At 44.1% G+C, this 12,379-nt stretch overlaps 3 protein-coding genes across 3 annotated transcripts; 2 read left to right on the top strand and 1 right to left on the bottom strand.

The window, feature by feature from the left end:
- Positions 1–1,401: 1,401 nt before the first annotated feature.
- BHQ10_009104 (uncharacterized protein) lies at positions 1,402–2,772 on the top strand (the record flags this gene model as incomplete). The annotated part of the gene is made up of 2 exons (XM_040881984.1): positions 1,402–1,593; positions 1,663–2,772. 2 exons carry the CDS (start codon positions 1,402–1,404, stop codon positions 2,770–2,772), a joined length of 1,302 nt encoding a protein of 433 aa, XP_040737606.1.
- Positions 2,773–3,511: 739 nt separating this feature from the next.
- BHQ10_009103 (uncharacterized protein) lies at positions 3,512–7,237 on the bottom strand (the record flags this gene model as incomplete). The annotated part of the gene is made up of 7 exons (XM_040881983.1): positions 3,512–4,954; positions 5,004–5,306; positions 5,380–5,729; positions 5,781–5,901; positions 5,977–6,461; positions 6,536–6,964; positions 7,024–7,237. The coding sequence occupies 7 exons, from the start codon at positions 7,235–7,237 to the stop codon at positions 3,512–3,514; spliced, it is 3,345 nt and encodes a 1,114-aa protein (XP_040737605.1).
- Positions 7,238–10,167: 2,930 nt separating this feature from the next.
- On the top strand, positions 10,168–11,802 carry BHQ10_009102 (uncharacterized protein; the record flags this gene model as incomplete). Its single annotated transcript, XM_040881982.1, has 1 exon — positions 10,168–11,802. The coding sequence occupies one exon, from the start codon at positions 10,168–10,170 to the stop codon at positions 11,800–11,802; it is 1,635 nt and encodes a 544-aa protein (XP_040737604.1).
- Between the last annotated feature and the right edge of the window lie 577 nt (positions 11,803–12,379).

The raw sequence follows: 12,379 nt of genomic DNA, 5'->3' as shown, positions 1-12,379 counted from the left end.
TTGTACTAGTTGATTCAAGATTGTTGGTTGGGCGGTAGTTGTGGCTAGTTGCTTCTGCTGCTAAATAGTAGTATTCAGCAAAGATTTTGATACTACGCGGGGACGTGTCTTATTTACACCGATCTATTTTTTCCTAGTCTTTGCTTTGTAGAACTCCGTTCAGAAGATATTTTTAGTTTCCCACAGACCCTGTTAAGCATCGTTGATTAATTCAAGTAATCATCAGACCAAAAAAGACTCGTCGGTGCAGTGATTGGTCTTTGGAGGAATGAAACCATAGGCAATATAGCCCACTCAATCTCCGAAATCTATAGAGCCGCCTCGTGGCCACGGAATGAATTCCTGTCGACGACCCTATGAGTACTAGAGTATACAGTCGCTGATACGTAACATAATTTACCAAGCGCGTAGAATATTTCAACCCCTATTGGCTTGCTTGATGCACCACGTGGCACTCCAACCATCGCTGTCGCACGTCGAAAATGGCTCCTTGAACCATCTATCTAAGTATTCTACGTATTTTGGTGAGGCAATATATAGCGTATACTATGTTAGCCCGTCTATGCGTTACGGATAAGATATGTAATCCATATCTAAGTTTACGTATGGTATGGAAATATTCCGTCTCACCTGACTCACATGAATAGAACCGTAAGGGGTATCATTATGCTTCTGATAGCCCCCAATGGATAGCATTATCTCCGTACTCCATCTGGATTATGATGCAGATTGGTTATAGAGTACGCTCGTCGCTCAGGATGAGGCAACAATGCTGACGCGTAATCGGCCGCCTCCAGAGTCTAGTTCCTGTTAGCAGCTCCAACTCCAAGGATTCAGGAGCTAGCCTGTGTCTGTGTTATCACTATTATGGCTCCAGAACCGTGAAATACGACTCCCAAATCTACCCCGACTCTCTCAACACTAATATACACTAGTTCCAAACATAGCTAGCGTGTTTTATTGTAACATTATAGTATGTAGTAGTAATCAATCTATAGACTTGTAACCAACTGTCTAATTTTATATTAAAGAGTCCAAAGGGACCAGGTTCACAAAGTTTATTAAAGTTAGTTTTGTATTGCTTTCAGCTAGTTGAATTTGGTTGTAACACCGAAGGACCATGCAGGCTTAATTTCCTCCGCAGTGCACACCTCCTCAATGCGGAAGTTGAAGATGAAGTTGGAACCAACAGATAATTAAAAGTCTGCTCCGCAATAAGGGGATCCGAGCGGGATAAAAGCTTGTACAGTCGTATTAAGTGTTTACCTAGTTAGTCACCTAGTTACCTAGTTAGCAAAGTATAGTAAAAATCTGGCCCTGAAATATAATAAGTCTGTACAGTGAGAAACGAACGCACATCTTTTCTGCTTCCCAACCGCCTGATCATTCCTATTTTCAAAAATGATCCTTACCCATCTGATCGCGGCCTTTTTGGCTAGTAAGTTGGCTACAGGCTATCTGGTCACCCCTTCAGGCACTGCTTTTCCCGGCGCCGACTCGGATTGTAGCGGGTGGGTGGCAGGAACTACAGGGATCAGCTGTGCAAATGTCGTAGCAGCAGTCGGAATTACGCTCACAGAATTTGAAACCTGGGTAAGATCTCCTCCCTCCCCTTTCTATACCAGATGGTCGTTGGAGAGCTGGACCTGACATGATGGTTAGAATCCCCTGGTTGCTGATGGATCCACTTGCGAGCTTACAAGTGGATTTGACTACTGTATCCAAGTTGACTTTGAGTCAAGCACGTCGACGACGCTGACAGCTACAACCACCCTACTCAGTACAACCAGTGGAATCAGTACCCCGTCTCCTGTTCAAACGGGTTTGGTAGCCAATTGCAACAAGTTCTATCTTTTGGCCACAAATGATACATGTGCATCTATAGCCGCGGATGCTGGTCTCTCTCTAGCTACCTTCTATTCATGGAACCCTGCTGTTGGCGGCACCTGTGCGGACCTTGAGATCGGTGATTATGTCTGTATTGACACTGTTGGATATACTTTCACCTCTGTCACAGCTTCAGCTACCACCACAACCACGGGAGACGGTATTAGCACTCCATCGCCCATCCAGACAGGCATGGTTCCTACCTGCGACAAGTTTTACCTTGTGGTTACAAATGACACATGTTCCTCTATTGCTACAGCTGCGGGTATCTCTCTAGCTACCTTCTATTCATGGAACCCTGCTGTTGGGAGCTCCTGTGCGTATCTTGGTCTTGGTGATTATGTTTGTATCGATATCATTGGATATACAATTACCACTACCACAGCTTCTGCTACTGCTACTTCCACAACCACGGGAGACGGTATTAGCACTCCATCACCCATCCAGACAGGCATGGTTTCTACCTGCGACCAATTCCATCTCGTGGTCTCTGGAGATGAATGTGCAACTATTGCTGCAGATGCAGGTATATCTCTAGATACTTTCTATTCCTGGAACCCTGCCGTTGGCAGCTCCTGTGCGTATCTTGGCCTTGGTGACTATGTGTGTATCGACATTATTGGGTATACGCCATCGACAACTACCACTTCCACCTCAACTACTACCACTAGTGCAGGAAACGGGGTTACAACACCTACCCCTTACGAGACTGGCATGGTTTCGGATTGTGATGTTTTCCACTTAGTAGTCTCTGGTGATACGTGTACTACCATTGCAGAAAGCGCAAACATAACAGTGGCCGATATCGAAGCGTGGAACGCAGATGTTGGGACTGGTTGTACTGGTATCTGGCTGGGTTATTATATTTGTGTGGGTATTTTGTAGTTAAGTGCTTAGTTTGGTAGAAGCCGTGAGTTTGAAACGTCAAATATAATTGGTGCAGACATTTTGGCCGTATTCCTTTCTATCGTCTACTTGTAAGGGAGGGAAGGATGAGGTTGAGGTTGAATCACTCTTCCCGGCGATCTCTACACAGCGCGTCTCGCCCTGCCAACCATACTCGCTTTTCCAGCGGGACCGAATAGATTTAGGAATTCTGAACAGACGTTATAGAGATCCAAGCATATGCATGGGTTGTGAATGGGAAAAGATCGATACACTAAAGATCTTTCATGCTATAATAAGTCCATATTTCATGTAGATAACAGCAAAAATGAAATGATAATAAAAGAGATGAAACAAGCATTATCATGAAATTTCCGAGCGTGATATGGAACGCAAGATTTACTTAAAAGCCAATAAAAGAAGATGAGAATTGAATAAATAAGAGATTGGCTTAATTTCATTCATAGACTATTTCATAAATCAAAATAGAACGGATAAAGACGGACCAGAAAAAGAAAATACCCGAAAAGCTCGCCTCCAAAGACAAGATTTGAAGGAAAAGCGTTATTAAGATAAAGCGGCTGAAAAGGAAGAGGGTACGCAAAGTAGAATATGCATACAATTTGCGAAATTTCAAAGTCCCATCCATCAACAGTGTCGTAGTGGATGTCGGATGTTGGAGTCAACTACTTACGTCCAAAAGACTATGTGTCAGAAACTTGTGATGTTAGAGCTGTGGTCAGTGTTCTGGGCCACACTCTGATTGTTCTTCGTGAAGAATGTATTGAATGATCGCCATGATGAGAGGGCTATCTTGACCGAGTTGAAAGTCACTTCGGACTGTCTCTTCTTCCACGTTTTGTGCACTTGAGCTGCCGGACTCAGACGGGGTTGCCTCCTTCATCGTGGGCGTGGCTATTTCGAACTCTGAAGCAAGTGACAAGACATCCTCGTCGGAAGGAAGCTTTGTTATCATATCTCTAATGGGGTTGTCTATCACTTGGTGATATTTGTCAAAGAATCGATGAATTGTGCATTTCACGTGTTCAGGATCGCCGAAACACCCAACAGCCAAACTTTGAAGTTGACATCCAATCTCTTGAGCGCTCGTTAGGTCTCCGAATGCCATAAATTGCTCGGCATGTAAGAATAATTTAACGAATCCGCTTAATTCAGCACAAGGTTTTTTAATCCACGAGAAGGACGTAGAAATGAGTTCTTTGAGATGTTTGAAGTCGTCATCTGTACCACCAGATACAATTTCGCCGATGTCAAAACGCTGGAGTGGTGTTCCCGAAGCGAAAACAGAAATAAATGATCTTTGTGTTAATAAGATTTCTGCAGATTCAATCATCTCAATTAGGTTCAACCAACGATACCCTTCAGCCATTGCCGATATTAACTTGAGGACTTGTTCATTCTTGATGCCAGGAAAAGAACTGCTGAGATGGGATAGGAGGCCGTCAACACAAGAATAGGCTTTTTGAACTAGATCAGGTAATGTAAATTCCGTAGATGAGAGTAAATCAAGACATTTCTGAGCCCAGCATGCCTTGGCAAGTCGAGGAATAAGGAGAACGTGAATGCCAAGGCGCTGGAGCGAGTCTTCATTTATCTCTTGACTTCCTTCTTGACTAATTGGGTTGAAAGCCTTCGTCCAATTAATATTCGGAAGTGGCATAAATACCAAGAAATATAAATCTTCCACAGATTCATTGGCCATGGCCTCAAGGATACCCCCCGTGGTGTAAATATCAATTCCGTTCGTTACTTCTGTATTGTCACCGTCAAATGAGTTCACAAAGTCTTCGTCATGGAAAAAATCTTGGTCATCTTCAAAGTCTTTCAGATTGGCTGTCAGTGGGTTTTGCGAAGAATCAATGGTGTCTAGTATGTCGGAGTAAACACTAAGTTTCTCGGTGGTCTTCTGGAGATTCTTCCGGAGACTCTGCTCCCAAAATTCGAACCCTGAAAGAAGTTTGCCTATGTTCTCCAGGCAGCCTCGAAACTCCTTTTTCAGTTGCCGTGAAAATTTGCTGTGGTCAAATAGATCCCATAGATTCGTTCCAGAGGGAAGTTTATCATTGAGTATGCAGATATAAACGAATAGTGCTGCGCGAACTCTCTCATGACGATCTGTGAAGTTGCGCAGAAGGTCATTTTCGACTTCTTCATTCGTCTCCTTCAAGCCTTTAGTAATATACGCGTTTTGAAAGCTATATAGCACTCACCGAGACAATATTATGAGCTTTAAGCTCGAAGCTGGCCGGTATAGTGACCATGTAAGCCATGACTTTGATAACACACTTTATTTCAGAGATTTCCACCTTCGAATCGTTGTCATTAACAAAACGTTCTAAATATTTGAAAAGGTCAATTTCACATTGGCGCATGGTAAGCCAAATATTCAGCATGGCTGCATGTTCCACCGATTGGTCGTCAAACCCAACTGGCGCGTTCAATTCTGTCTTTTTCATCGCTTGGAAAGTAAAGAATCCATGATAGCAGAAAACCATCCGTTTTAACTTTTTAGACTGGTTAGAGGATCATTACCAAGAGGTACAGAGCTCAAATTAAACGAAAGGTAACCAAGATATAAGAACTTACAAGCCATTCTTCAGTAGTCTTATTTTTGCCTGGAATTTCGAAAAAGTGAAGCGGAATATCGAAGGTTCGGCGTAAATCTTGTGGAGTTTTCACGATCTCCAAGGCGATTCGTCGAGGATTGGTCTCGAAATTATGTCCAATATCTTCTTTTATGATTTCGGAAACGGCAGCTTCATGGCTGGCAACTACTGCTAGACCCCACGATATCATGCAATTTGTGCTGATGCCAAAAGATGACTTTGTAAGGAAAAGAGTATCTCGCTCAAATAGCTTGGCTGAAACAGATAACGCGCGTACCAAGTCGATGTTTCTCTGTTTTTCAATGACTAGATTTTGATATAATGTCGGAACTAAAACTGTATTAGTTCCTCATCTCAAAGCAATCAAATAGTTCAGCTTACATTCAAAATATGAGTTGGTGAGAACAAAGTCACTGAAGTATGCTTTCGCACATGGATGCTTTAGAATTCTGGCCCTTTCGAAGGTTTTCATGCAGTATGAGCACGGGGTTTGGCCATCACACTGTGTCCAGAAAAGAACGTTAGAAAGTCCTGATCTTCATGGGAAGAAAAGGCATTTGTTGAAAGTGGAACTTACAGATTTGTTATGCCTTTTGCATTTCCAACACGCCCATCTTCGGACATCGGTGGAATCTCGGTTTGCCTTCTCGTGTCTCTTTCCCAAGCCACCTGAAGGTAGGCCCACTGGCGTAGATGGTCCGAAAACTGTCGAAACTGACTGATGGCTAAATACTTGGTCTGCGTTCTGGTACGGTGGGTCCCCTCCTGCTGATTCTGCTGATGGTTCGAACCCTGAAAATGGTATTGAATGATATAGAGACATGTTTGTATCTTCGAGGTGCCCGTTTGTAAGGTTTAACTGGTTGGGGCGATAGTTGTTTATGGAGTCCCGATAAGGAGATTGTAATGGCTGGTAGATTTCTAGATTGCTCAGTAGGTCAGGATACCCAGATGTACCATAATGGGAAGACGTCAAGTCAAGATTCTCGAGCTCTGAAGGTGCCAACGAGATATCTTGATGGAATTGGAAATTATCTTGGAAATTAGCTGTATTTGCTTCTCCTGTTTACAGCGACTGTTCAGATCTTGTCAAAGAAAAAGGTAGGTTCAAGATCGAGCAATCTGCTCTCACTCACCTACGTTCTGATTCGTCTGAACTTGAGCCCAAGGTAATATGCTGGGAAGTTGTTGCGAGTATTCTCTGAGAGCCAAATCGCCACTACTGCCTATATCAAAGCCATTTGAGTGGGCAATATACTCTGCAGAGTTAGTATTGATACTTTCATGAAACCATACTCCTGCATTGGAAGAGAATGTTGCAGACTCAAAGAAGCCGTTCGCCAGCGGAGTTTGTTCAGTGAAGCTAGGATTATTATAGTCATAAGACCATGCTCCTGTATTGGAAGTGAACATTCCAGCTTCAGAGAAGCCTGTAAAAACAAAATCCGGATTCGGAAAGAAATACGAATCGGAGGCGACAGCTGCGTTCTCATTGATTAGTGTTGGGTTGTAACCTGTAGGTTGAGGCCAGAAGAGAGGTGCTTCATTCATCTCAGAGTCGATTTCTTGTTTGGTTAGCAAATATGTTAGCCTTACGTCGAAAGTTACATGCAGGCTATCGTACCGTGCTGTGCTTGCCCGTCCTCTGATTGGGCTAACAAAGGCGGGTGAGGTGGTATATAAATGTCCGATACGTATTGTAGATTCCAAGATGTTTCATCTTGTGGCACGTCTCGGATGATATGGTATGTTGGGGACATTGCTCCAGGGTTCGGTTCCGACGGTGAAAAGCCGCTGCCATTCGTCTGTTCCGCATCGTCGCGCGCAAAGTCAGACATGTTGGGTACAATGTACAAGTCTTTCAAAGAGGTAGTTGGTTTGAATGAAGACAAGCCAAAATGTTTCGCGAGGGAGATCGGACATCTTTATAGGGCAGAGAGTCAAGGCTGATGGTTTGAATAAACGATTTATTCTGGGACAACTTGATACAGCAACTTTTGTCCTGAGGCTTGTGATCCAATCACGATACTGACCGGAGTGGAGATACTGACCGGGCTGACCAGAAAACCAATCGTAATGCTGACCGGAGTGGGCCACTCGAGTCGGCCCGCGGCCCCGCTCATCGCAGCACCAATGATCCACATAACTTTTACTCCAGAGGAGAGGAATGTGGATACTACGAGATTCAAGGCCACTCATGTGCGATCACGATGCAGTACTTCAGTCTAATTCAATATGCACCTATTTTTAAAGGTAGACTCTTTAAATAAGATGGATTGCTATGAGCAATAGTGTGACTACGAGCTGAATTGGCCTTTAAGGTATCAACTTACAATCGCGTGACCTTGCTTGCTAGGTAAGCACTTACGTCAATACACACTCACTAACATACGTTAACGGCCGCAGAGAATTTACAAGTACAGCGTTAGCGTTGGCATAGATATAGGCATTATACTATTTTGATTATTTACTGGTACGGATTATAGACGCGGATATAGTTTTTAGTTTGTAATAAATTACACAAAATACAAAAGCATACAAGTCTTACGCATATTTCTAGGTACGTTTTGGGGAATATATACCGCAGTAAGCTGGTTCTCATTGAAAGATCTAAGATATCTCAAAACTCTAAGACATCATACAAAAACTTATAGTCTTGAAATCTCTAGCGGTAGTATTTGTTCCTGAAAAACACTCATATAATAGCTAACCTACAGTCATATAAGGGTCACATACCATTCGCTCAACCTATAAAAACACGGCATGGAACACCACCCCCAGTCATTATCAGGACTATGCGGATATTATTGGATCCATGTCGGCTGCGAAACTAGCCCCAGTCTGTGCTTACTGTAATCGAAAGAGGGTGCGGCTAGATGCCTCCAACGCCGTTTCAATGTAGTCGAAAAAAACAGCCGCAACGCCTGCAGCAATGTATACTGTCCTTTTGAGAGCGTGGTCATAAGCAGCGAGAGCTCCATAGTGCAGGCAAACAACAAGGTTCGTTCAATGATCAGATGAGAAGATATCACCGCGCTATCGCCCTTTTGTGCTTGCCAAACAACAAATAAAAGAAGTAGCAATACTCAACCACCAAGAAGACTAAAGATTGTAATGCTCTTCTAGGCAAAGTTCGTTCATCTATTGAAGTACTAGAAGGATCATAATGATAGCCGGGGTGAAAACAAGAAAACCAAGCAGATCCAAGCTTTTAAACTTCTCGAGAATTGACAGAGCTTCAGATGAATCTTCTGGTGGCGTTTTGAAGAAGAATACAATGATTAAGATTGTGATAGCACTAAGGAAGAGCTTGATACGGAGAAACCATCGCCAGGTCACGCGCTGAGTAAAAGCTACGCCAGCAATAGACCCGATGATCATGGTTATACCGGTAGTTTTTTGTAGAATCCCAAGATGTTAGATAAAGCGAGCAATGTAAAATGGGAGGACACTGCAAGGATACAGACAGCTCCTGTGAAGCATCCCACGGCTCCAGCTCCAGCTATAGTATGTCCAACAATGAGCATGGGGCTATTCACCATAAGAGCACAGATTAATAACCCAACTTGAAAGAGAATAAGGCATACGATACGTGACCACTATTCAAGATGTTGTCTTGCTAAGATTTTTTTATATTCGAGATATGTGCTTTCATGGGGAAATTTGAGAAAAGATTTCCCAGCCATAGGCTGCAATGAGCACATAGCAAATATATATGAGCTCTCATACCATGCAATACTACCTGTGCTGTGAAAATTCGATGTGACACGGGAAATGGCGGTTGAGATGACCGAGGAATCCAATGCGATGAGAAACATGGGAATGTCAATACCAATGATAAACAGAGCTAGCGATATGCATGTCAGTTTGTATGCACTGTCATATTTATTGGAGGGTTTGTCATTGTCAGCCGGCATGGTCTTCTGCTCAAAATTTGAACATTCCATAGCTTCTACGTTGGCTTTTTTTGCTTATGCAGATAAGTTGGTCGAAAGAGGTTGAACGTGAAGAACCACGGCGATGAAAGTGAAACGAGCCCTGAAACAGTACAAATATACTCATTATGTCAACCGATTGGTCATCTATAGAAATAATTTATTATATCCTTTTTTTACCATATAAATATTTCAAAATGTCTAGAATTGTAAATAGGTGTCTGGCCCATAATTACTACATGTAACTCATTCCGAGTCATGATGAGTTAGGCTTCTCGACCCTTACCAGGAGGGTCTGCGAAGACACGAGTATTTACTTTGTGCATCATTGTTTTTTTTTCAACCTCAAAGACATATCATTTATAGGGCTCAACTAGTCATGTGATTGCCGGAATCCCCGCGCTTGGAAGTTCTCCCCCGCACTCATCGGCATGGAGACAGACACCGGCAGTAGTTATCGGGATATCTTCCGCATTGTGCCTTTTTGGTAGTCGTTTTTGGTGTATCAGTTTGCTTTGCTCTCGTACTCGAGGTAGGCAATCTGCTGCTGATCAATACTTAGTCGTCGCATTGCTCCGACAACGCGTCATCCAACGGCACGGGCAGTTTTAATAAAGGAAAGAGGATGCCCTGTTTATCTGTACGATGACGCTATCCGAATGTTAAAGACCTGGGCGTGAAATTATAAGTTCGGCTTGCTTTTCCCCCTAGAAAGATCAGCATTGAGAAGTAGCCCACGCAGAGAAGCAAGCTTTTAGATCGCCTGCCTTTTGGGGTTGTTCTCTTTCTTCCACACTACTGATTGATTTGACTGCTCTCTTCACGCTGGGATCATGATTCTCAGTGATATGACCTTGTTTTCTAGTCTCCTCTTCAGCTCCGGAGTAGACTTAGCTCTATGCTCAGCTAAGGAGAATCTGAACGTCGCAAACTGTTCAGCTTTCTTTCTCACCCCGGCAATTGACCTGCCCTATAATGCGCAGGTTCTCGATGTTTCGGCGGCATTGGCTAAGAGTCAAGTGTCTAACTCTAACATCACTCTGAATCTCTGCAATGTGACAGTGACTTATACACACCCGAGCTGGAACGATAAAATCCATATCACCATATACCTACCCGAGACCGGTTGGAATGGCCGTTTTCAAGGCGTCGGTGGCGGCGGCTGGGCCACTAGCTCCGGCCTCAGCTCCTTATTGAGTCCTGTCGCTGCTGGCTATTCGGCTGGAACGACTGATGGCGGCCATGAAATCAATAGTTTATCGACTGCAGGATGGGCTGAGCTACCCAATGGTCAGCTGAACATGCCCTTATTTACTGATTTTGCATCCGTTGCTCTGAACGACCTCGCTGTAGTGGGCAAACAGATCACTAATCGTTACTATGGCTATGGACCAAACTATTCCTACTGGAACGGCTGCTCGACTGGAGGCCGACAGGGCTTAATGATGGCGCAGAAGTACCCGACAGCTTTTAACGGCATCCACGCGGGGGCCCCAGCAATCAACTGGCCAGTTTTCCTAGTTGCGGAATACTGGGGACAATTTTTGATGAATCAGCTTGTTCGTTACCCGCCTCAATGCGTTTTTGATGCCATTAATAATGCCGCGGTAGAGGCCTGTCGATTTATGGATGATAGGTTTATTGCGCAGCCAGGACAATGCTTATATGATCCGTTCCTTATGGTTGGCAAATCAATAAATTGCAACGGGACGCTGGTAAATATCACCAGCGATGATGCTACTATTGTCCAAAAGACATGGGAAGGTCCTCGGACAGCTGATGGCACACCACTCTGGTGGGGGATAAACCCAGGGACTCCCTTCGACGGGCTCATCGACACCGAATGCACGGGCTCTGTTACCAATTGCACCGGTAATGCATTTGGAATTGCCACCGACTGGATCTCGCGCTGGATATTGGAAGAGCCTGACTATGATTTCCAGAGTCTCACGCTTGACGGATTCGTCAAAATCTTCTACCAGGCACTGGTCAAATACAATGCTATCATTGGCACAAACAACATCGATCTCCGCCCCTTCCACCATGCTGGAGGTAAAATGATCACCTGGCACGGTCTCGCGGACCCGCTCATCTTCCCCGGGGGAACCATTGACTACTATCGCAAGGCGATGGCGTTTGATCCCGAGACCCATGAATACTACAGATTCTTCCCGGCACCTGGCGTTGGGCATTGTGAGAACGGTAATGGAGCGGTGCCGAGTGATCCCTTGGCAGCTGTTGTTGAATGGGTGGAACAGGATATTGCCCCGGATGTGCTGCCTGCTGTCACTACAGATGGCACGATCAATCGTAATCTGTGTATGTACCCGCTGGCTTCTTTCTATATTGGGGGGGACCCGACGGATGTGGGCTCCTTTGTTTGCAAGTTTGTCGGTGACTATATCGACAATATTATATCCTATGCGGACTTTGTCTTGAATTCAAACGGAAGTACCATTTTTGTCTAGTCCGTCGTCGTCCGGAATACCTAGTGTATGTATGCATTATGGATCTGGATAGGATAATCTAGGCGTAGTAAACTTGGTATCATGATATAGCTGATCGAGTGCTAGGGGCTAACTTTGTTTCTTCCAAGTAATGGTTGTGTTTGACAGGTCCCTCGCTCGCAAAGCTATGTAGGTTGAATTGACGCATCATGTTGGGCGATGTAGCATCGCATATATCATCTACATAGGCGATTTAGGGATTAGTATTTACGATGTTCAAAAGATGTACCATTCCCAATCTTGTACAAATCCCACACAGGAAAAAAGACTATCCATCCGTCAGCCTCTCTACTGATTCCGAACACAAAACGAGATTCAAGACACCGTTTCACGCCCAGAAGAGAAGCCGAAAGATCTTTTCGTCTTTTTTCATGTATGTGAGATTCCAGACTATAGTCACTCGGAATGGCTTAACGAGTTTGATATATCGCATCGAATACAGAGCTTATCCCCTTCTTTCCCCCCTTTCTGCAGAAAGTTTTCTGCAGAAAGATAGAAAAGAATGAAGGATTTCAAGGCATTAAACTCGCCTTGCACT

Source organism: Talaromyces amestolkiae, assembly GCF_001896365.1.
Source record: "Talaromyces amestolkiae strain CIB chromosome Unknown scaffold22.1, whole genome shotgun sequence".
Classification (NCBI taxonomy): Eukaryota; Fungi; Ascomycota; class Eurotiomycetes; order Eurotiales; family Trichocomaceae; genus Talaromyces; species Talaromyces amestolkiae.
The sequence above is the reverse complement of the archived record's forward strand: the minus strand, read 5'-3'. Positions and strand labels throughout refer to the sequence as shown.